Source organism: Pocillopora verrucosa, chromosome 2, assembly GCF_036669915.1.
Source record: "Pocillopora verrucosa isolate sample1 chromosome 2, ASM3666991v2, whole genome shotgun sequence".
Classification (NCBI taxonomy): domain Eukaryota; kingdom Metazoa; phylum Cnidaria; class Anthozoa; order Scleractinia; family Pocilloporidae; genus Pocillopora; species Pocillopora verrucosa.
Genome location: NC_089313.1, coordinates 14491743 through 14516431, shown reverse-complemented (window position 1 = coordinate 14516431; position 24689 = coordinate 14491743). Strand labels below are relative to the sequence as shown.

Below are 24689 nucleotides of genomic sequence, written 5' to 3'. Positions count from 1 at the left end.
CCCATGCTTACTGCAGTCAGGGGAGTCCCCCGTAGTTTTGCTTTCGGTTTTTCGGTCCCACTTTAAAAAACAAATTGGTTCACTGCAATCAGTGTAGTTTCGCTCTGCACTCTACCGTTGAAGGAAACAAGATATTGTAAGGGGACGTCAGACTGAAGGTATTTAGCTATTGTCTAGCGAAATAACTGACACACTTTACTACCTTTATTTCGGTGAGAATGAACCTGAATAGAGTGGTGGACATACACAGAAATACTCGTTTTAATTGTACACTCATTATATGAACATTGCTTATCGATGTTTTGTCCGACGATGAAGGGGTTTATAGATATCCAAGCAAAAAATTGTTATGTATATTGTCTTTAATAACTTACGATAGAATAAAAAGACGTATAGTATATCTTTGACATTAATTGTGTGGTTGGATGGTAATAAGCCGAATAGAAACCCGTTCCGTGACTATCTAACGAAGGTGTATGCAGTGACCATCCACAAAGATGTCAGCGTAGTCAACAAGTTTATATCTGTGTAGGAACAACGAAGAAAAAAATCACAGTTTTCGATTACTAGCGCTGCATTCCTTTTTTTTTCCTCACAAATGTTTTGCAAAGAGAAAATGTATAATGTGGTAGTCAACTCAGTAATGATTACGCTACTAAAACAATAAACGGGGCTATTCTGAAAATTACACGATGCTCTTCCTTGTTGTCAATGCTGCATGCGAAGAACAAATTTCCTTAGCTCTCCGTCACAGCTTGTTGCCATATTTTCTAATACCACGCTGACAGGGATCTCCTGAGCTACTTTCGCATGCTGTCGTCGAGGACAGTGTGTTAGTGTTCCGAGTGGAAACAGCAGCCGCTCCTCGAAATCATCCTCTTCATCGAGTGAATGAATTCCAAACTTACTGCTAAACTTGTAGACTGTTTTCCGGTAATTTCGTTGGTCAATGAAGGTAGACCTGTACTCTTTCCTTCCTGATAGTATTTCTGGCTCCATGCTTGTTTAGCTCTCTCTGCAAATTCCTGAAGATCCTCTTCCAGGGATGGTGGCTCGGTACAACATCTTGCAAGAGGTGGTCGAGAATTTTGGGATGAAGAGGCCTCGATGTGTCTTTTTGCAACATTGCATGTAAGCCTGTTGGATCTCTTTGGTTATTTTATCAGAATATGTGGTAACATAACGCTCCATTTCCTTTCGGGTCTTCCACCCTTTGCTGGGGTTGTTTCTCTTAATTTCGAGGTAACTTTGGAGAAAGTCAGCCGATAGACGAGCCGCAGCTGTGAAGATTTTAGCCTTAACGGAGGGCGAATGTTGCATGGGTTTGGCTCTTTTCTACTTGGAAAGGATGTTTTGATTCCCAGCTGACGAAGAATTTTTTTCCATTAAGGTCACCTATCCGAAACATTCAAAATAACGCATGGGGGTGGTCGGCCTTTGACGGGTAACACCAGACAATCCTTCAGATTCCTTCGCTACCCTTTCTCTTTTGTCAGATTCATTTTCAACACACGCACCTCTCCTGGGTGATAACATTGGCTCCGCATCACCACAAACTGTCTTTCCTGGCCGGCATGAAAATCTTCTCCCTTGTCACGCCACGGACAGTGGGATGGAAATAACACTCGCCATAGTTCAACTTGTTGAAAGGATCACCCCCAGGCAAATACTTCGCGAGATTTGGGGACAAGAACTCTTGTGTACCCAGCCTCCTCCATTTCCTTCCAGCTCGCGCTTCTGTAAACGCTTAAGTTCCCTTGTGCTACCGTCCCAATTCCGTTGTCTTGATTTTCTTGCAAAAGATGAAAACTTCCCCTTTAACATTAGGAAATACTCAGAGTTTTTTTGTTTATGCCTTCCAGCAACTCGTGGTAGGCCGTTTTGTAAGGCCTCAAGACTCTGGCATAAACAGACCACGTTCTTCCAGCAACATGATCATATTCCGTGATTTAAGATAACCATTGGTGAACGGGCGTGAAATACCGATAACATTGACGCATGTTCAAAACGTCAGTAAGCTTTTCCTCATCATGGTCCAGGAACTTTTGCATTGATTTGTGGAACTGCACTTTAATTGCCGACTCAGATCTTCTTTAAGAATACAATGATGCCCTCTAGGCCTCGATAGCGTATGTGGGCGGCGCTAGGCTGGTAATCAAGACCTAAGACGTCTTGCACTTCGGAAGCGAATTCTGAGGACATGAAACCACATCCAGCGGTGAAAGTGTGCGCGGGGAAAACTCTCCTTGTCCACATCTGGTTTCGACTTTGAAAATCATTTTTCATCCAATCGTACAGTTTCGGTAAATGGTGAAAAGAGCATGGCGATTTTTGCTGGACCTCTCTTTGCCACCGTTTTTCTCATCAGAAATTCTCCAAACTTTGAAATAAGAGTTCGTGGATTTCTTCATGTGTTGCCTGCACATAAAGTAACAAGATTTTTTCGCAAGCTGCTGTCATTCGAGTGACCGAGGTAGATGTATGGGCGCTGACGACCCAAATATTCCCCTTTCCAAAACGTTTTGGCAGAGGTTATTTGCAGCTTCGGCAGGCGTGGTATTAAAAGTCAGCTTCAATGAGATTTTCGTGAAAGTCAGGCCCATCGCGTTGTGCGCAGGTATTCTGTCAGCATGGTGCTTTTGTGTTTGGTGCTTTTCATACTCAACTTTATCGTTCATTTGGATCAGTGCCCGGGAATTGTACATGAATTAGGTGGACATCATCTTCTGTGGTCCTCTAACTAGGCAGGTGTCTGGCTCGTCTATGCAGAGAATGATAGGCCATGTTGATGTAATTTTGAAGATTGGCAAAGGGTTAGGAAATACTTCGACTCTCTATTTCCTATATTAAAAAACAGATTCAGCTTGAATGAATTAAACCACTTTACAAACATTGTGATCTCGCCGCTGAGATACCCCGAAACAAACCACCAATAGCAATAAGCTCATTTCTGAAAGGACCCGCCCCCCCTCGCGTGCCTTCTAGGAGATTTAGGATAAAATATACATAACCCTTTTTCCTTGTTATTCACTCAAATATGTATGGGCCCTCTGCAAGACGAGGAGAAGTTGAATCAATACCTGGCCGTTAGACAGCGGACAGACAACGATTAGTCATTTACATACCATTGCCGAATTATCGCTTATCACATCATATTGTATAATATTGCTCAATTGGAGTCTGTATGTATACTGCAAATGTCTCTAATACACTTTGTATTAAAATATGCAATTAAGACGGCCGTGGGATTTTGCATTTTTTCACCTAGTTGATGGTAAGTCTGGTAAGGTGCTCTGAAGGAATTCCTGTCGCGTTCTCGCTTAGATACATTAAGATACGGATCTAACAACAGATATAACGAACACAATGAGTCAGCAGGGCTAGAACTGTAGGCTCGTCAATAAAATCCACAAGAAAGATCATTCCTAACTGAATAGTGATATCAATTGATTAATTTCAGTCACTGATTATGTTAGTTCCGTACCCTGCTTTTCCAAACTTCTGTTAAAGCGGTTAAATCAAGCGATTCTGTTAACCAAGCATTAAATCCAAACCTTCTCCGGAGATATTATGAACACAGTGTGTGCCTCGTGACTGCATTAGTTGAATACGTATGCTGTTTAAGGTCAGAAACGATAGGGACATTCCCCTTTACACTAATTTTAGCCTCAGCAATTGTTGTAGACGATGTAAGATATTTGGTGGGACCAATCAGGATGTGCCATGCGAGAAGGCTATCTTGTTTGTTCGGTTTTGTATTTCATATGTTCGGCCTTTAGAACTTGCAGCTGCATGTCAGCAAAAATTCCCGCAGTGTCATCACTTTCGGTTTCCTTTCACCGACCATCAAGGGTTTACACTTTCTTAAAAATTGTTTCTTATTGGATTTTCTTTTTCCACCTTATCGAAGGTTTAATTTTTAAACATTTGACAGATCTGAGTTTTTGAGGAATGACGAGTTTTGAAAGGCTTGGATGCACACAATCGAACTATCTAGACAAGAATAATTAATTCTATGCATCATCGTTTAAATAGGGGTTTTTCCGACTGGCAATCAACTGTTGTTGTGACAAATGGAATCTCTGTTTCTCTTACAATTTCTATTCGGAATTCTACAATTTTGAAGTTCAGTCGGTAAGAACGAAAATGAAATTTTTATGCGAAATTATAAAGTACACATGTGTTTCAATTAATTTCCTGCTTCAGCGATTGAATTGCAAATGAAGTTTGTCAAGTTGAGGTTAATTAAGGATAAATTTCCTGATTTACTCCGAAGAGAAAAACCTATGATAGCATTTACGTGTCATTGTCGAAAAACTTGAAATGCGGTTGTCGCAAGCATTGAACAGAATACATGAATACCGCTCGCCGATTAGTTGTTTTAAGTCGGAAACCGTGCCTTTGCGACGGCATAAACGAAGATTTACTAAGAGAGACATTAGATTCATGTTATTACTGGAGTACTTTTTCGTGTTTAAAGAGATTTCTATATTCCTCTAGGGCCCTGTTCCTCCTGATAAAGAGAAGATGCGGCCGGGAAAACCCGCATTTTGTTTATTTCGGTTTTTTAGCTTGAGTATGTGCTTGACTGACAAATAACTGTCCTGACCCTTCTCACGAGCTCATGTTTAATTGATCGTTTGCGCGAAAGAGACATAATTTCTACAGACATAATCAGAGGCGAGCGTAAAACTCGAGAGATGCTTTAGTCTTCGAGTTGTCTTTTAACAACACCAAATTCGGCTGTCTCGTTGATTTTGCGACTTTTGGTTCCTGCTTTGCCAGGGGATTTGTAAAGCAAGCAAACTTCTTACTTTCCTACCTTGCAACTTTGCTGGTAAATCTTCTCTTTCCTTAACCGACTCTTCAGATAAAATAATCTCGACTCAGTGCATTTCCGCTAATAAAAACGCCACAGCCTTGTTTACACCCTTTGGCTACAGTTCCCATGGTGCTGAATTTGTATATGACGATGTGTTTGGGAAATTCCCTTATAGCGTCTAGACATTCGTGCTGAGTTCCTTCACGTAATTGATAGTTTCTTTGTTTTTATGTAGCTGCAAGTGGCATTTTTTATGCATCTTTTGTGCTTTATTTCTTGTTTAGGTTCCCTGCTCGTTTGCAATTGAAATACTTTTTCGAGAACAGACCATTGACGTCAGTTAAGAGGTTGAATTTCTCGGAAATACCTCAATCAGATAAACACATTTCTAAGAGACTGATATTAGACATGCGAGCAGTTAAAAAAAATATCATCAATCGTTTACAGCTGTCTAAACTTTTTACAGCACGGAATAATCACGCAAGAGATTTCACCGAAGAACAATTATACAATTGGAAAAATTCCTATTCTCGTCCCCTTAACTTTCCCATTGTTCGTTGCTTACCGATTCTGTTTATTTACAAACTCAATCGCCTTTTTTATTGCGATGTCATGTTGGTATTTATTTTCATATGCCAGAACAATCAGGTTTTATTCTCAGACATTTGCACTTGTTTTTTACGAATTTGGAATTTCTTCGCATCCCCTACCAAGCTTTTAATTGATGTTAACGTTTCCCATTGTTGTGAACATGTCAACATATCAAAGGCACCAAGCCGGAGAGAGTTAAAAAATGGGCCATCAGCCAAATGTTAAAAAAAGGATGCCTAAGTAATGTTCAATTGCGGTCAGGGGATTCCCCAAGTTTTGCTTTCGGTTGCGGTCCACTTTCAAAAAAACAAATTGTTTACTGCATCAGTGTAGTTCCTTGCACTCTACCGTTGAAGGAAACAAGATTTGTGAAGGGGAAGTCAGACTGAAGGTATTTAGCTATTTTCTAGAGACATCACTGACACGTTTATTACCTTGCTCGGTTAGAATGAAACTGATTATAGTCTGAACAGCCATTGAGGGAGATTATTCAATAGCCAAGCTAACTCAACTAGCTATGATCGAATAAGTTCAGGTTTGCTCTTGCCAGTGAAAAATGAGGTTATCAATCAGGTTCATTGTCAGTATAAAGAAATTGATGGAAACATCAGCTTCCTTCCATCTTGCCCCAGAACAGATAAACTTGAAGTGGTACGTTTAATTTGCGAACAGCTTAGCTGTTTACGGTAGAATACTTCTTCTTGACTAGTATATCAGTCGGTCTCGTTGCGACTTACAGAATTTGACCTCTTACTCGATGTACATAGTTCAGCAGTATCGGCGATAAGATTGATCGAGTTTGAACTTAAAGTTTGGTATCTTTATGTTTCATGGAGAACGATTCGTTGGCATTTTGTATGATGTTTTCTACTTCTGGATTCTCTGGCGTTGTTTGTATTTTGACTTGCCCTACGGGCTCGTCAAAATACGACGCAACTCGTCCAAATATTCAGCGATACTACACACCAAACCATCAAGTGGAATATGAATATATATATTCCCATAGTTTTTCTGTGTTGTACACGTTGGAAACATAAGTTTATGTACAGTTATACCGTCGAACGCAATTTCCCATTTCTGTAAATTAGCAGCGTAAATTTGACGTCATCGAGTCTAGTTGCAATATTGAAGCTTGTTCAGCACTCACACATTTTTCCAATGTGCTATTCGCAAACACATCGGATCATTTCCAAACGTTAAATCTTTTTAAAAGTGCTACATAAATGACAAGTTTTGAAACATGTAAGCTACAATCCAATCTACAGTGGCGTTGGAAAAGGTCAATTAACAACTCCTTGTCTCCCTATCAACAGCAATCTTACGATTTCTTCGCGATAACTGGGTCTCATGGCTTATGCTGTATGCATCAGTTTCCAAGACAACACCGCTCCTCCCACCGGTGATGAAGTTTACATCAAATACGTGGAATTTAATGGCGAAGACGAAACACAATACGAGAAGGGGATTAAAAAACTCGATAAAACCCTTCTGTTTGAACACATGAGGCAGAAGGACCCATCGTTTCCCGAGAAGCTGATAGCCGTCTCTTTCAACACAAAACTGACGGAAAAAAATAAGAAAAAGACCTTCTGCGAGGACGTCTTGAGGCGAGGCATATATTGTGATGGCAGTAACCGTGGTTCGTATTGTTTCCTTGGACATTCCGACAGCCACCTCTGGGAGAAAAAGTGCTACTTTATGAACGCCTCAGACACTGAAATTCACGATCTCCTCGCACGGTTTGGCGATTTCGCTAATACAACAAATGTTCGAAAACGCGCTAGTGAAATTGGCTCGTTATTCGTTCCATTTGAACACTTAGTGAAGCTTAGTGAGGATGATATTGGAGAAGAGCCTGATGTGAAAGGCAGATTCTTTGAAAAGATGCCTCGCCCTTTCACTAACGGTCGTGGTTTCATGTCTCCGGGATTCACCCTCAAGGTGCGACCCAAGCTTGGCGTGGATCACCCTGCACCTAGTGCCCTTCAAGTGAGCAACCAAGGCCTTCAGGGTATTTTGGTAGTTCGAGAAACTCTAATGAACGTTCCCCTAGTCCAATTCCGCAAGTCCATGCGCTTGTTTTCCACTCCCAGCAAGAAGGACGGCGAGGCAATTCCTTTTATTGGAATTGTTGATCATCCGCTTCTGACGTGAACGGCTACCTTGATTCTCGATTGGTCATGTTTCTGGCAATCAGAGGTGTGTCGATAAACCATCTCAGGTCACTGCAGAATGGCTATTTGACTCTATTGAAGAGTATGTGTACCAATTCAGCCTCTGGCGATTATTTCTGCCAACTTACTGGACGAAAGGCAACAACCGAAAGAGAAGTTTTGGCCAGTCTGCAACGAAGTGAAGTAGAGAAGATGCTTGCTCAGTCTTTCGAGAATGCAAATAATGGCGAACCACAAAGACGTCGCGCAGTACGTACAAGAATTTTGGTACCCAAAGCAAGAGTGGTGTTCGGGGTTGGTGACCCTTATGGGAAGCTTAAGAAAGGAGAGTGCTACTTCAAACCGACCCTGCAAAATGACGAAGAATTTGAAGAGCTCGTGGTTTGCCCTGACCCCTGCTATCATCCTGGAGACATACAAGTGTTGAAGCTAAGCCAAGAGAGGCTGGACTATGAGAATCTCAAGGACTGCCTCGTGCTACCCGTAAACCACCGACACGCGTTTGAAAATTCTGGTGCAAGTAAGTTTTTCGTCAGCTGGGATCAAGAACTGATTCCAAAGCAGAAAAGAGATACACCCTGTCGCTATCAGGTTCGGTTCGAAGACGTCACAACCACTGTTATAAGCTGGTTTCAAAGAATATTCCATGTTCTTAAGAAAAAGAAGAAATATCGAGATGAAATGACTCACTACTTTGCCTCTTTTGAGGAAGACTTACCTCGAAGGATTGGCGATGTTTACATGAAGTTTGCAGAGACGCATGGCCCATATTCTAAAGAATGTACAAAGCTTAGCAAGATGAACCATCAGGCTGCAAACTTGATGGCAAACAGTGATGTTTTGTCGAAAGAGCTGGAAAGGTTGGAAACCTTGCTACAACCAAGACCCCCTGCTTCTGTTAATTATCATTCAGCGGAGCGATCACCTCTTTTAGGAGGAGGAGGAGAAGAAGACGTCGATGATGTGCACGAAGACTCTGCCGTTTCAATCACCGCCCGAATACGTCGTTCCTTGCCTGGTTACCAAGGGAAGCCAGCGTCGCCCCAAGTTTGGAAAGAATTTGAAAGGGAATCAGAAAAGTTCGTCGAAGAATTGTACGAAAATAGCCGCATTTAGCACAAGAACTACTTTAGTCTGCGATCAATGCAGACACTTTCCAGTCTCAGTGCTGTGACTGATTTGTCTTAATGAAACTATACATTCGTTTTGATTTGGGTTGTTGCACTCACTGGCTATGAGTTCAGTGCATAAGTTTTCTCTTTTTGAACTTGAGACGATTAGGTGACAAGGACAACTCAGCTTACAGAGTTATTGACCCATTTTAAAGAGCTTACATCAAGAAAAATCTTTCAATGTGTTTCAAGTCTGATGAAATAGTCATTCGTCCTAAAGAGAACTCGTAACAAGTCTGTACTCAACTTTGACTGCCAGAAGTTCGTAAACGAGAATCCTTGAGTTGGTTGTGTTTTTGTCGAAACTAAAAGTTGTTTAAATGTTGCGTAACAATTGTTACAAAATGCATTGTGATGGGTGAAAATGATATAAACAGAAGAGATGAAGAGCTAACAAAACAATAGATGAATAAGTTTTTTTGTTCCGCTTCCAAAAATGTCAAAACGAGACTAACTGCAGCAAAGCCTATTTTTAAAAAACTTTTTGGCTCTGCTTTTTGCTCTGCTATGTAGAGTAACGTGAATACTGTGTTATTTTAAATTATGTAATGAAGGTAACAAAAGTGGCTCATTTTAAATGTTAAATATAGTAAGCCCACGAGTAGCAGTGCTTTGTAAGTCCCCATGTAAGGTACTAAATGTCTCCTTGCAATGTACATTATAGACAAATGTAAAAGAGTGGTAAATGTAGTTGTATGTAACGGTTGAAGTTAGGGACTAGTCATTATCAAGCGAATGTAAACTATTATAGCATTAAGTGTTCGAATGGTGAGGCAAACACTTATAATTTGTTTCGATAGTGAGTGGTAACAGCTTTTAAAAACTAATTTAAAACGTGATCACCGAAATCTGCAAAGACAGATGATATCGAGATCGTTCGCCGCGTTATCATGCGAGGTATGAATATGGATAACTTCCCGGCGTAGCAGGAAATTTAAAATAGAAATTACCATAGGTCACGGGGATAAGTTCTATCAGTTTCTCATCTCTTGTCATTATATATCGCCGTAGGATTTTTGTTGTGTCGCAACTAGATTTACCTTTTTCCCTCTATAAGGTAGCCTGAGGTGCGGTGTAATTTTGGCGAGCGAGTGCTCTATATTATTTTAGTGAAAATTGTGGTTGCCATCTCTGAATTTAAAATTTATCAAGGGGGTGAACAATGGTCAAAAAGAAGGATAGGAAAGGGGTTGGAGCAATGAATATTCTAATGATCCCCCCTCTTTGTAATTTGCAGTTAAATTTCTGAAGTCTTCCTTTAGTCTTTGTTGGTGACGACTGATCTCCCATCCATTCCCCAAATTCTCCTGAAAACCATATGATTCCCCAAGATCATCTAACCCCCCCTCTCCTCCTATCCTTACCCCCCTTTCCCCCCCCCCCCTCTCCCGGCCATGAATAATGACTAATCCCTTATGTGGGTTATGAATGAACTCCCATGAATGACCAAGACAGAATTTCTCCTAACAGTATCAAATTTTAGACAAATGTAGTAAGCATCTTAAAAGGAACAATACTCTTTAACAATATTATAGAAAACTATGAAATTTTGATCAGTTCAGAAAGACCTATTCAGGAAGTCAAAATCAAGATGAAATGGTTATTAAATTATAAACTTCTGAATTTCATATCATAAAATGGGAGTTGCTGTCTGCCCCCCATACTTTTTTTCCTACAGAATTAATGGAAAAAGGTTATAACTTCTTAGGCATAACTACCATGGATTAAACCATGATCCTATGGAGCGGATCCCAGCTAGGGTCTTTGGTGCTACCATGGCAACCAAACACTTCCTTATTAGGATGTTGATCTAATATCTCCTTAATGTTTAACTTAATCCAATTTTGCTCCATAGGATCACAGTGTACATCAAAAGGATAGCCTGAGCCAATTTTCACAACAATTGGTCATAAATTGAAGTAAAAAAAGGCGGGGGTAGATGGCAACTATCATGAAAGGGCACTTTTGAGAAAACTGCTGTTAAAGTTGACACAAGGAAAAAATACCTCTTTTAACCAATGCCATGTCACTTGAAGGTGCTTATAGCATCATTAAGCTCAAAAATATCACTCTTCAACAATTTTGGAATGAAAAGTGAAAATTAACTATTCCTGGGAGCTAAAAATTAAAGGCTCCAGCCTCATATGTTGTGCCTTCTTTGTTAAGTCTCATGGTCTCATCCCTTTTCCTTGCTTGGCTCTTGGCAAGTCTGTACTTTTTGTGTTGTCCCTGAGTTCTTTCCTCTGTTTGTGACACTCTCTCTCAATCTCTCTTTTTACTTCCTTTTTTTGTAAAGGTTCCAATACCAATGCCAGCCTTGGCCATAAAATCGTGTTTGGTCCTTGTACCACTGCTAAAATGTAGTGCTGCTGATGCAGATGCATTGTAATTCTTTTCCTCCCATACCATTTGTGTTTTGGACAAATGTCCCAAACCAGAGCATTATTGACTCATTTGCATTCTGTGTACATCCAGGAAGACATCTGGTCAGAGGAGCTGGTTCACTGAGCCTACTGTAATAGGTTCTAGATGTTTCACAAAAATGGCATCAAGGTGATGGGGCTTGTCAACATCTTTTAATCCCTTCTTGAACTTACACCATGAATTTACCGGACAGTATTAGTGTCTCTCTATCTGGGAGTTTGGTGCAGTAAAGAGACCAGCTTTAATTTCTTTTTCCATATTTTTGACCGCAATCTCCCTTTCTTCAGCACTTGGCATATCCCATGTCACATTGTTACGAATGGCTTTACCATAGCACTTCTTCAGCTTTTCAATTGCTGTCTTAGTCAGCCTTCCCTGCCTCCCCTTAGCTGGCTTTCCATCTTCAAGTTTGGAGGTAGATCTTTGGAATTCATAGAGAGCTTTGCCCAACCTTTTCTACATATGACCAATGCAGTCAAGTTTTATAACACGATTACAATCTGCTGCCCCTGTGAGATGACTGTTGTCCCATTCTTTGTACTCTTCTGTTTTTTGCCATTGTTCATATTTTTTGGGGGATTTGTGCAGTTCTTTATTTTTATAACACAAGTCACAAACACCATAGTAATTCCTAACAGCACCATAGGATTTAGAGTCTCCATCACAAATCATGAACTTATAACGTCGCTTGTAATCTTAACGTCTTCCCCAAATCCTTTTGGCATCCTCTAATTCCATACTTGGGCTAGAACCACCAAAATTGCCATTACAAACATGCTGATCTTGCCATGCCTCGAATTCTTCCACAGACATAGTGGCCTTCTTCTGGGTGCACATATTGCAAATCTTTGAAAGACACTCATAGTCGAGAACCTTTCCAATTGAGGCAGAAAGTATAAAACTAGTGCAATAATTAGCATGTTTCGTTTACTGGGCAACCTGGCCTTAGAAAGTTATTTTAAATGCAGGAATCGGATAGGGACCCCTGGAAACGGAACTCAGAGAGCGTTGATTCGAGAAATCTCTAGGGCTAGGGTCGATTTTGAATTCTATTTCCATAGCAACCGATCATCATTGATAGACATAGTTACGGAAATTGCGTTTTTTCAGCTTTTACCGGTAAAATTAATTGAAAAAGACTTCAAAGTAGATAGATTAAACTATCGATTTAAAGCGAAAACCAAAAAGTGGTTGAATGACCAACCATTCGCAAAAATCTGACGAGACGGCCCCCTTAAGTGCAACAGTATGCTGTTGCTGTGCCTGCGCTGGTAAGAAAAGCAGAGCTGTTTATTTGCTAGATTGACCGACTCAAAATATTTTCCGCGGATATGCCCAATCACAAATTTTGATTTCCTGCTCAGTTGCCTGTGGATTTGTAAAACATGCAAACTTCTTACTTCTCTATCTTGTAATCTCAGTTGTAATAATCTTGGCTATAATTCTGCTGCTAAAAGCATCCCAGCCTGGTTTATAAACTGGCTCTAGTTTCTCTTATGAGCTATATTTGCATATGACGATGTGTTTGTAAAATTGCAGAGCTTTGTTTGCAGAAATGTTTCGTTGTTTTTATGTAGTTGCCTGTAGTTGCGGAACTTTTTTTTAATGCGTCTTTTGTTTTTATTTCCTGCTTTATTAAAGTGTCCCTGCTTGCTAATGATTGTGAGTGCCAGAACTTTTTATGTGAGTACGCATCACCATCTGATCACTGATGTCCATTTAAAAGTTGAATTTCTCGGAAATACCGCAATCAGATTAAGACATTTCTGAGAAAGTAATGTCAGACTTTGAGTCAATCATTGTGTCATCTCAGTGACATACTCCTCCCACTCAACTGACATTTCTTTTGAAGCTTTTCACCGCACGGATATTTTTGTCAATATCGACCTCACGAAACGACCCTTGGTAATTTATACTTGAGGGGGTGGTGGTTGGGGAAGTGAATGTTAACTGAAAAAAACAAAAACTTCTTCAGCTAAGAAAAATATTATGTATTATATATAGAAATCCAAACTTTCTCCCGCGAGGAAAGAAATATCGTGAGAGGTTACCTCCAGAAAAAAAATAAACATTTGAAAAATCCTCACCATCACCCCCATAACTTTGTTCACGGTTCATCGCTGCCTTTCAAGAAAGCCGACTGCCTTTTGTTTACGTTGTCATGCAACTATATCATGATATATGTCAGGTCAACTAGCTCTTTTTCACAGAAATTTACCTTAGTTTTCAAGGAATTTGGGAACTTTTGTTGCATTCTCCCCAGCTACGAAGCTTCGATCGATGTTAGCGAGCTTTTGCCATAAATCCTGAACATGCTATCGTATTGACAAGACACTGACAGAGGAGTCATAAACTGGGCCTTTGGCCATAGATAAGAAAAGTATGTTCGAGTAATTTCCAAATGTAGTTTGGGGACTCCCCCGAACTTGGGTCTCTATTTATATACTTTATAGAAAGCTGAGCGGAATTGGTTCGCTGCGTCGGTCTCGTTCGTTGCATTCTACCAACAAAGGAAATTTGGAAGAGATGTGACAAGGACACGAGAACGTAAGTAGAAGTATTAAGATGTCAAACGACATCATTGACGTATCGACTCACTGCTCAGTCAACATTGAATAGCTTTTTGAACGGCTTTGGTAAATTGTATGCAAAACCTGTCGATGTCAGCTTGAATACTCCTCCATCTTCCTTTCATACCAATGGCTTATCTGATGCACCAAAAGTTATGGAAGAACTTTTGAAGAGTAATCAGAGAAACAAAAGTAGGGAAAATCTATGTGCAATTGTGAAGGTACTCTCTACGTAAATGTTGGCGGAATCGAATTCGTGTACATTGACTAGCTAGACTAATTGATAACATGAACACCTTTGTCGTTTTAATTTTATCGTTCATTTCGTTAAACGAGGCAGTTCTAGAACATTCTTTGGAACCTGATCATCACGTAGCAGTGTTTACGATATTCGTCATACCCGGAAAAAGCTTCGTGACCTTTCGATTTCGGTTTTGTTTGGATTAGGGAACAAGGTTCTTCAGTGAGAGCGCTTAATGTTTTTTTACTAGCTAGCGCCATGACTTAGAGAGAGCAAGGCTGCATTGTGTAATCGCTGTCAGAAAAATTATCTTTGAAACAGAAATCTTTTACAAGTGTTTATGTTGAATGAGTTTTTTGTTTTCTGTCACAGCTTTTCTTCTTGAATTTTGACCCTAGTTCTCCAAACTTGTCTCTTGAAGTGCATGTCAGTGTTTTCCAATCTTAAAACCATACTTGACTGTTTTAATTTACGCGGAATTTGTGGTTTCATTTGTTGCAAAGTTGATTTTGACATCAGCAAACCGTGACTGAATGACTGAAAACTTCCTTGTCACTCGTGAATCCTTTGGGTTGCGATTCATCGACTGCTCGATCATTCCGTCGGTGATCAAAATGCTAAGCTAAATTCACACAAACCATGAATAAGTAGTTTTGTAATAGGCAGGAAAGGCATTTTCACTTTTTCTTTAAATTTTGGCTAAGGTTTGACTTTCCTCCACCAGGTGATCCCTGAATTAAGCTGTGATATGGCAAGGCCTCTCCGTATTCCATGTACTGAACCATTGCCGGTGTTTCCGTCTGATGGGAAACCTTACGTAATTCACGTCATCATTAAGCCTGAGGAAGGTGACCAGGAATGTCTGCTATTCAAACAAAAAGCGGAACAATTAAAGAAATGTTTAATGATTGATCAGCTTCTCTCCGAAGGAAATAGGCAAGGAACAGATTTAAAGAAAACTGTATGGAAGAAGCTCTTGATGCTCGAGTTTTCGTCTTATCCTAGGGACAAAATTAGTAAAATATTAGCCAGGGATGTCGAATACAACGGCTCAAGGTATTGCTTTCTAGGATTTTCAAAGTCACAGTTAAAAGAAAAGAAATGCTTTCTAATCGCCGAAAACGACATGCAAATCCGTGAAAGAAGAGCAAAGTTTGGCAACTTAAGCAAGGATATCTCGTTTGCTGAACGCGTAGCTAAGGTTCAAGACATGTTTGAACCATACGAACTAAGCTTGGAATTAGCCGAGGGCGAGTTTAAATTCGAAACCAAAGATGGGAGTCCTGAAGAAAGTGGTTTTATGGCGCCCGAACTTGCCCAAAAGATCAATGAAATAGCACCACTCAGTCTAAGTAATGATCCCAGTGTTGTTGAAGTAATTTGTCCGGGATTTGCAGGTAAACTGTTACTGTCTGACGAAATTCTTGCCAGAACGACGGGTGACGAGCATTCCCACTTAAAGGCCCTTTTCAAAACTTCTGCAACAACCAAGGATCACGGCAACGCACTGACATTGTGTATTGTTGACTATTCCAAACCATTTGAGGTTGGCTACCTGGATATTTTCACTGTGATGCTTCTGCATTACCAAGGTGTAGAAAGTCGATATCTACTGGAACTTCAAAGAGAACATCATAACCTTCTAAAGACACTGGAAACCGATTTGACCTCTGCGAAGTACTTCCTTCGTGTGAATGGAAGAAAGGAACTCTTGGCCAAAATAGACAACGGAATGACGCCTGAAGCACGGGAAATTATTTCCAAAATAAAGAAAAAGGAAATTAGAAAAATGCAGAAGTACATAGAAGGACCGGAAGAGATGAAAGTCCTTGTGAGTGATTCGCGCGAAGTGTTAGGAGTTGTCGATCCAGATAATCAGCTTCCATTCAACGAGTGCTTCTTTGCTCCTAACTTGGATGGTATGCTGTCCTATGAAAAAGAACGTTTTGAATCGGCAAAACAGGTTCTTGTTATTCCGCAACCGTGCTACTCTGCGTCAGATATTCAAAGGTTCAATCTTTGTCGCCGAATTGAAACCTACGAGAAATTGAAAGACTGCATTATTTTGCCGTCGCAAACCGAAAAGCGATTAGTCTCCAGAAAATACATTGTTTGCTGGGATAATCGCCTCATGCCCCGATTCCATTCATCCGCCTGGAATTTTCCCGAGATTTCGAGTCAAGTTTCAAAGTTTTTCCTTGGCGTCTTTCAATGTTCGAATGTGAAATCTTTCTTGTTGAGTGGTCGTTCCGAAGACACAGAAGTTATGGTCAGCGCCGAAGCTGAAACAAGTGAAGGAATAACGCCGTCCATGACTTCTCTTGAGCCGCACGAAGATGCATCGTTTCAGAAGGAGCTGAAGAAGCATTTCGCTGAATTTAAAAGCAGCGATGACTTGATTTCAAGAGCAAAGTCACTTTTCAAAAAGTTTGCACTTCTTGAAGGATCGACGTCATGTTCATTTTGCCAGCAACTCGGAGAGTATTTATCTCCGAATTTTGACTGGAAAAATGCTAAGAGAGGGAAGATCGACAGACAGTTGAAAGATCTTGAAAAGAAATGCGAGAACCTGCGTTCACAGATGGAGGAAAACAAAGAATCTGCAGAAGAATCGTCTACTCAAGCTCTGAAAGGACTGTATACAGCCATGACTAAAAATTTGAACCATTTTATCACGGACAGAACTGGAGGGCAGTGTTAAAACGCTGTTTCTTTTCAAACACTCAAGTAAGACTCCGATTTTATTAATGAAATGTTGTGACAAACCTCATGAGAAGTTTTGGAATATTTTAAAGGTGTTACATGCCTGCATACGCTGCTGCTCTTGTAATAGTCATTCCGGAAGGCGCTGTAAAAACCATATTGCTCTGCTTTCTAACCCTTGACGAAAGTCAATTTATTTTAGAGGCCTGCAAATGGTCTACGAATATAGCATGTCTGTGGCCATCAAATTTCCCAATCAGTAAGTACACAACAGGTCATTCATAACAGAATAATCTGAGGCTGTAGGACATTTATTTAGGAATATCTGAAAATAATCTACATTCTGTTGAGGTCGCCGCTTGTATCAGCCACAGAAGTGGAAGTACTTACCCAACGAGCATGAATCTCCTCTTCTAAAGAATGCAAGTGACACTTTCAATTCAAGATTTCAGACGTTGTGATTGTAATTAAGCGTATAAAAATTAGACCTCTAGAGAAACAATTCTGACACAATGGGGTATGCATTTCGCCCATTTTTGAGGGCTGACGAGTATCATTTTATTTTCTATCAAAATTGTCCTCAACTAACCCTTAAAGTCAAATTTACGCATTGGTTTGGAATAGTCAAGTTTTTGAAGTTGCTTCGTATCAAAGTGCTTCGCATTTTTTTCGTGCTTTACGTTTTCCCTTTCTATATAGCGTTATTGTAAAGGCTTGAACGAAGTCACTATATCAGCTTTCATAGCATGTAAAAATAAAATTTTGCGATAGCTTTATTTTTCGGGTTAGTGTCTTTTTGCGCGGAGATATCTTTTTTGATTTTCGATCTATTTGCGTCTTTTTGGTTTAGTTTTTGTTGTTCTTTATGTCTAAGAAATAGAAAATTGGGAATGAAGGAAACGTGATTTTGAATTTTAAAGCTCGAACGCTTTCTGCATCAAAGTCATTTCAGTGAAATCTTTGAAATAACTGAAGTGAACTGAAGCAAAGAGAAACAACAAAATCAAACAAAAAGCCTACCCTTATATACTTACCTTCCATACCGAGTTTTTTTGAGAGAGGAATTTGTTTATAAGACTGAAGATAGCAAATGTTTTGCGTTTAATTTTTTTTCGGTGAAGAGGGCCTTTTTTGCAGACAGTTCATGGACGGTCAACTAAATCCACCAAAATAACACAATGCTCAAATTTCCCGCTACAAAGGAATCTCTCAACACAGAGAATCTCGCCAGTGGATTAAACTGGTCTTTATCTTGTCCAATGAAGAGGGGAGGGGGGTTGAACGCGAACAGTTTGTGAGTTCCTGTATCTCTATGTTGTACGCTTCTTCAAGCTGCCTCAATTGTTTTTTAACTTGATCGTAACGCTCGCTCCAGCCAAAGTCTTGAGAAGAGCCTCCTTGAGAAATTCGCATTCGGTACACGTCGAACCGAATAACGACGCATACTTTACAAAAAGCTCTGAAGCTTTTTGGCGGGGATATTTTTCCTCAATATCGACCTCAGGAAAGGACCCGTGGAAAATTTCTACTTGAGGGGGTGGTGGTTGGGGAAGTGAATGGTAACTGAAAAAAACAGAAACTTATTCAGCTAGGAAAAATATTATGTTTTATATACAGAAATCCAAACTTTCTCCCGCGAGGAAAGAAATCTCGTCAGAGGTTACCTCCAGAAAAAAAAATAAACATTTGGAAAATTCCTTACTATCACCTCCCTAACTTTGTTGACGGTTCATCGCTGCCTGTCTACGAAACCGACTGCTTTTTAGTTGCGTTGTCATGCAACTATATCATGATATATGTCGGGTCAACTAGCTCTTTTTCTCAGAAATTTATTTTATTTTTCAAGGAATTTGGGGACTTTTGTTGCATTCCCTCCAGCTACGAAGCTTCAATCGATGTTAACGAGCTTTTGCCATAAATCCTGAACATGCTGTCGTAATGACAAGACACTGACAGAGGGGTCATAAACTGGGCCTTTGGCCATAGATAAGAAAAGTATGTTCGAGTAATTTCCAAATGTAGTTTGGGGACACTGACAGAGGAGTCATAAACTGGGCCCTTGGCCATAGATAAGAAAAGTATGTTCGAGTAATTTCCAAATGTAGTTTGGGGACTCCCCCGAACTTGAGTCTCTATTTATATACTTTATATAAAGCTGAGCGGAATTGGTTCGCTGCGTCGGTCTTGTTCGTTGCATTCTACCAACAAAGGAAATTTGGAAGACATGTGACAAGGACACGAGAACGTAAGTAGAAGTATTAAGATGTCAAACAACATCATTGACGTATCGACTCACTGCTCGGTCAATATTGAATAGCTTTATGAACAGCTTTGGTAAATTGTATGCAAAGCCTGTCGATGTCAGCTTTAATACTCCTCCATCTTCCTTCCATACAAGTGGCTTAGCTGATGTACCAAAAGTTATGGAAGAAATTTTGCCACTCGACGAATATAACATTGTTACTGCGACCAAAGGCAGAAAGGAATGGAAATAATTCCCTTGCCATGCCAAATCTGATGATAGATCTATAATTTTCACTTTTGAAGTGTAATCAGAGAAACAAAAGTAGAGAAAATCTGTATGCAATTTTGAAGGCGGAATCGAATTCGAGTACATTGATTAGCCAAACTAATTTATGATGGTAATTGAACTGAGTGGAGTGCAATTTGGGCTGAAATCATACGTGTGATTTCAAAATGGAACGAGCGCACAGCGCGAGTTAGATTTGAAATCACAGGTATGATTTCAGCTCAAATTGCACTCCACTCAGTTCAATTACCACTTTATTACATCCATTTTGAAATCGCCCAAGTACAAGACTTAGCCAGTTCAAATATTTTATTGATGCAGTACTGAGCTAGAATGAAATTAAATTCATCCAAGAGTTTTGGAAACAAAGGTTGCAAAATTTGTCAAATGATACTCTTTGTCAATCATTTTCCTGCAATTACATTGGTTACTTTAAGCAAGCCTTTAAATCTGATTGGGTGTTTTGTTTTCAGTGTAGCTTCCTCATTGGCTGGGAAAATGATGCGACTTAAAGCAAAAAATGGTGCGATTCGTGAATAAATCGCACCAATTAGAGCCAATCAGATTAACACCTTTGTCGTTTAAATTTTATCGTTCATTTCCTTATACGAGTCAGTTCCAGAACATCTTAAAACCATACTTGATCGCTTTTACCTTACGCGGAATTTGTCATTTCATTCGTCGCAAAGTTGATTTGACATCAGTAAAGTGTGACTGAATGACTCAAACTTCCTTGATGTCACTTCTAAATCCTTTGGGCTGTGATTCATCGACTGCTTGATCATTCCGTGATGCTACGCTAAATTTGTCATGGCCATCTATACGCCCGTCAGTCACTTATGTTACGTCACAATTACAAAGTAACTAATTACTTCACTGTCATTGTACAGTTCAGTTTGGTTGATAATAAACTCACTCAGTCTGATCAAATATCAGCGAAATATCTCTGGAAAAATTCAAACAAACCACGAATAGGTAGTCTTTTAAAAGGCAAGGAGGGCATTAATTTTTGCTTTCAAGTTTGGCTGAGGTTTGACTTTCCTCCATCGGGTGATCCTTGAAATAAGCCGTGATATGGCAAGGCCTCTCCGTATTCCATGTACTGAACCAGCGGTGTGTCCGTCAGATGAGAAACTTTACGTAATTCACGTTATCATTGAGCCTGGGGAAGGTGACCAGGAATGTTGGCTATTCCAACAAGAAGCGGAACAATTGAAGAACTGTTTAATGATTGATCAGCTTCTCTCCGAAGGAAATAGGCGGCAAGGAAAAGATGGAAAGAAAACTGTATGGAGAAGCTCTTAATGCTTGAGTTTTCGTCTTATTGTAAGAACAAAGTTGGTGAAATATTACTTAGGAATGTCGAGTACAACGGTTCACAGTACTGCTTCCTAGGATTTTCAAAGTCACAGTTAAAAAAAAGAAATGCTTTCTCATCGCCGAAAACGATATGAAAATCTATGAAAGAAGAGCAAAGTTTAGCAACTTAAGCAAGGATGTTTCGTTTGCCGAGCGTGTAGCTAAGGTTCAAGACATGTTTGAGCCGTGCGAATTAAGCTTGGAATTAGCAGCGGGCGAGGTTATCTTCGAAACCGAAGACGGGAATCCTGAAGAAAGTGGTTTTATGGTGCCTGAACTTGCCAAAAAAATCAATGAAATAGCAGCACTCAATCTTGTTAATGATCCCAGTGTTGTTGAAATTATTTGTCCAGGATTTGCAGGTAAACTTCTATTGTCTGACGAAGTTCTTGCCAGAACGACGGGTGACGAACATTCCCACTTAAAGGCCCTTTTCAAAACTTCTGCAATAACTAAAGACCACGGCAACGCACTTACACTGTGTATTGTTGCCTATTCCAAACCATTCGAGGTTGGCTACCTGGATATTTTCACTGTGATGCTTCTGCATTGCCAAGGTGTAGAAAGTCAATATCTACTGGAACTTCAAAGAGAACATCATAACCTTCTAAAAACCCTGGAAACCGATTTGACCTCTGCGAAGTACTTCCTTCGTGTGAATGGAAGAAAGAACTTTTGGCAAAAATAGAAAACGGAATGACGCCTGAAGCACAGGAAATTATTTCCAAAATAAAGAAAAAGGAAATTAGAAAAATGCAGAAATGCATAGATGGCCCAGAAGAGATGAAAGTCCTTGTGAGTGAGTCGCGCGAAGTGTTAGGAGTTGTTTCATTCACGTCTTTATCCGCAGTTCAAATATATGACTTTCATATATTCTTAACCGTCTATTCATCACTTCACGGGTTTATTTAGAACCACCATCATGACCAGCTCCCAGTTGGCTTGTTAGCTCCGTTGGTAGAGCGCTGCACCGGTATCGCAAAGGTCATGGGTTCAAATCCCGTACAGGCCTGAATTTTTTTCAGGCCTTATTTTCACTACTGCCTAAGTAGTGCACATCACTGCGAGGATCACTTTCATTCAAGAAAATACATTGTTTGCTGAGATAATCGCCTCGTGTTCCGTTTCCATTCATCCGCCTGGAATTTTTTCCGAGATTCCGAGTCAAGTTTCAAAGTTTTTCCTTGGCATCTTTCAGTGTTCGAATGTAAAATCTTTGTTGTTGAGTAGTCTCTCTGAAGACACAGAAGTTATGGTCAGTGCAGAGGTTGGAACAAGTGAAGGAATAACACTGCCCATGACTGCTCTTGAGCCGCACGAAGATGCATCGTTTCAGAAGGAGCTGAAGAAGCATTTCGCTGAATTTAAAAGCAGCGATGACTTGATTTCGAGAGCAAAGTCACTTTTCCAAAAGTTTGCACTTCTTGAAGGATCGACGTCATGTTCAGTTTGTAAGCAACTACAAGTGGCAGCTACTTCAATGATGAGCCAGCGACTTAGCATGAAATGTTTACGAGCATTTCATGGTAGGATTCAAGCTTCGTTTCCCACCCCAGATATTATCTCGAAAGATACAAACTAAGTTCTGGTAAGTAACTGAACGAAAAAGCAAAAATCACCTTTTTTAAATGGGCGGTTGATCCTGAAAACCACTTACCCTTGACGAAAGTAGAAACCACGTTTGGTCAGCGGATTTGATTTAGAGAATATGTCTGTCACTATGGACTCAATACTGTCTCTCCATTTGTTTTCACCATTTGCCACTGTAGTTCTTAAAGCAAAATATTGCCGCTTTTATTCTTTTTTGCCTTAATGTATTTGATAAGACCGGCTTTAGTAACAGGCCTATATTACAATCGACTCAATATGTGCTCCACGCAGTCCATGTGTACGACGGTAGTGATACTTTTACTTTGAGTTGCAGCTCTTACGTAGCTTTGCAAGCACAGCTGTTAACAAAAGAAACAACATAGGGCCCCTTTCGCCGTCCTGAGACTTTCAAGTCGAATTCTTCAGAGATTACCTTGAGCGTTGTCAAACGTAGCGTGGACAGTTCATCCTTCGACATCTCACATAGTTTGAACTCTTTGAACACGATTGGATGATCGAACTTATTTGATTCTTGTTGTAGGGCAATTATGACATCTTCGGTAACTTCCTTTACAGCATTCTCTAATTGAACTGCGTCAATTTCCGATTCACTGAACTGCCTTCGTTTGGCCGCAAAGCGAGAAAAGTACGAGTTAATTTGTTGCGGGGTCAAGAATTCTTCTCAACAACCGCTCATTTTTTGCATCTCTGGCTTTTCTCATATCTTTAGCTACAGCCTCTCCACTTTCCTTTTTCCCTAACTTCTCTCCGTGTAAAAATCTGTTTTCAAGATACGATTTTTGCTTTTCAATGAAACTAACTACCTTTGCCTTTGATTTTAACGCCCAGCCCATGTCTAGCAAAGGTGACGACGGGCTACCGTGTACCTGAACACAGGAAAGGTGTTTGGTTTGGCCCTCTTCTAGACGCTGTCCATACAACAATTTTGCCCTGTCTTGCAAAGTAATTTTTTCCAACGATCTTATATGCGCCAAAAATACAAAGTTTCTGCAGGGAAGAGTAACGTACAAAATATTTTATACACCCTTCTTCGGGACAAGAAAATTTTTTCAGCATAGAAGCTTCAGTACAATCTTCGAGTGGGGAAGCGGAATCAGAGCTTGTTGGATCACTCAAATCTGACGCCTCATTTCCTGCCACGGTAACTTCATTTGCCTCATCAGTGTCATTGTTTGTCTGCCCCACGCGAGCTGCATTTTTAAAGACAGGCACAAAGTCGCCAAATTCAAAGGACGCGTTCTCTAGCCATGGGAAATCTATTTCCTCTGGCACGGCAGATCGACGCACAGAACAGACGTATATCGGTTGATAGATTTTTCATTTTAGTAGCGAATCGTTTTACAGAGAGTGGTTAAACTTGAAAGTGCATGCTTAACTTTTCAAAAGCTGAAGTATTCTCGAACCCTAACTTAGCAGACCTGTAGTACTTTCTAACAAGGTATAAGGTATGTCGAAAGTCTTTTTTTCTTACAGCATGGTAGAACTTCAAGTGCAAATGAAAGAGTCTTTCATTTGCAGCCACTCATTTCTGCATGTGATCTCTAAGCAACAAGGGACAATACTCGTTCAATAACAAGAGAGTCAGTAATAAAATGGGCCTGTAGAAAGGGTATGGTGAAACAAGTGTTATTGGTCTTTTACACCTATGGTACTTTCAAACGGATAAGTGATATAAAAGAAGAAGAAATAAAAAATCCTGCTTATGATGTGAATGTACTTACCTTCGTGAAATTCCTCCCAAAGGAAGATTTTCCCAGAACTAACTTGGTAAGCTTGGTTTTCGCTTCATACTTTTTATTGTTCCTTTCAAAAGGCAAAGGAGTAAATATTGATTTGACCCACTTGCTCTACAAAGTATTAAGTCCACTTCGTCCTCGATGTCCCCTTGAGATTTGCTCAGTCCATATGTCCTGAGATAGCTCGTGATATCTCGATGGCAGTTGCCAAGAAATAATAACTGCTCTGAGCAGGTTTGCAAAGGAGATGTAAAGGAACATATCTCCATTGTTGCAACTGTTTTTGTTTAACCTGTAGTGGTACCGCTGACAGGTTGCAGATGTATGCTATCCAGATTGTTAATGAACGTTTCACTGTGGATAACTGACCATAAGAACCTTGACTATCGTGTCTATTGTGTTATTTGCTAGTAGCTTTACTTTTGAAGGGCGTCACGTTGGTGCACGTGCTCTTGTCAAGTTCAGCTGCGCGTGACTATTAGAAATATATCGCGTCCTCTGGGATATTCATGTTTCGTGTTAATTATTCTTTTAATGAAACAGTTTTGCGGAGTGCGAAGTTCGCGAAGAAGATAAAGCTCTTTGGACGTACGTGTTTAGCGAAGTTCGCTAAGTCTCTCAGAGAATTTTTAGGTTCATTTCCTGTTATTATAGTGTTCTTGGAAGTCTGAGAATTTCATACTAAGGAAGGTCTTGTAACTCCCCCGATGGGGTATTTTAGGGCCAATAAGAAAAAAAAATGTTAATAAACATAAA

The 24689-nt window shown here is 40.0% G+C and overlaps 1 protein-coding gene and 4 pseudogenes across 1 annotated transcript; 3 read left to right on the top strand and 2 right to left on the bottom strand.

The window, feature by feature from the left end:
- Window positions 1–1005: 1005 nt before the first annotated feature.
- LOC131791134 (uncharacterized) lies at window positions 1006–2948 on the bottom strand (annotated as a pseudogene).
- Window positions 2949–5692: 2744 nt separating this feature from the next.
- LOC131791145 (uncharacterized) lies at window positions 5693–10071 on the top strand (annotated as a pseudogene).
- A 118-nt stretch (window positions 10072–10189) lies between these two features.
- Window positions 10190–12104, bottom strand: LOC131789035 (uncharacterized; annotated as a pseudogene).
- A 1275-nt stretch (window positions 12105–13379) lies between these two features.
- LOC131790589 (uncharacterized) lies at window positions 13380–17411 on the top strand. Its single transcript, XM_059107818.2, has 2 exons — window positions 13380–13730; window positions 14719–17411. The coding sequence occupies exon 2, from the start codon at window positions 14743–14745 to the stop codon at window positions 16693–16695; it is 1953 nt and encodes a 650-aa protein (XP_058963801.2). The 5' UTR covers window positions 13380–13730; window positions 14719–14742; the 3' UTR covers window positions 16696–17411.
- A 2890-nt stretch (window positions 17412–20301) lies between these two features.
- On the top strand, window positions 20302–22168 carry LOC131789013 (uncharacterized; annotated as a pseudogene).
- Window positions 22169–24689: the final 2521 nt, after the last annotated feature.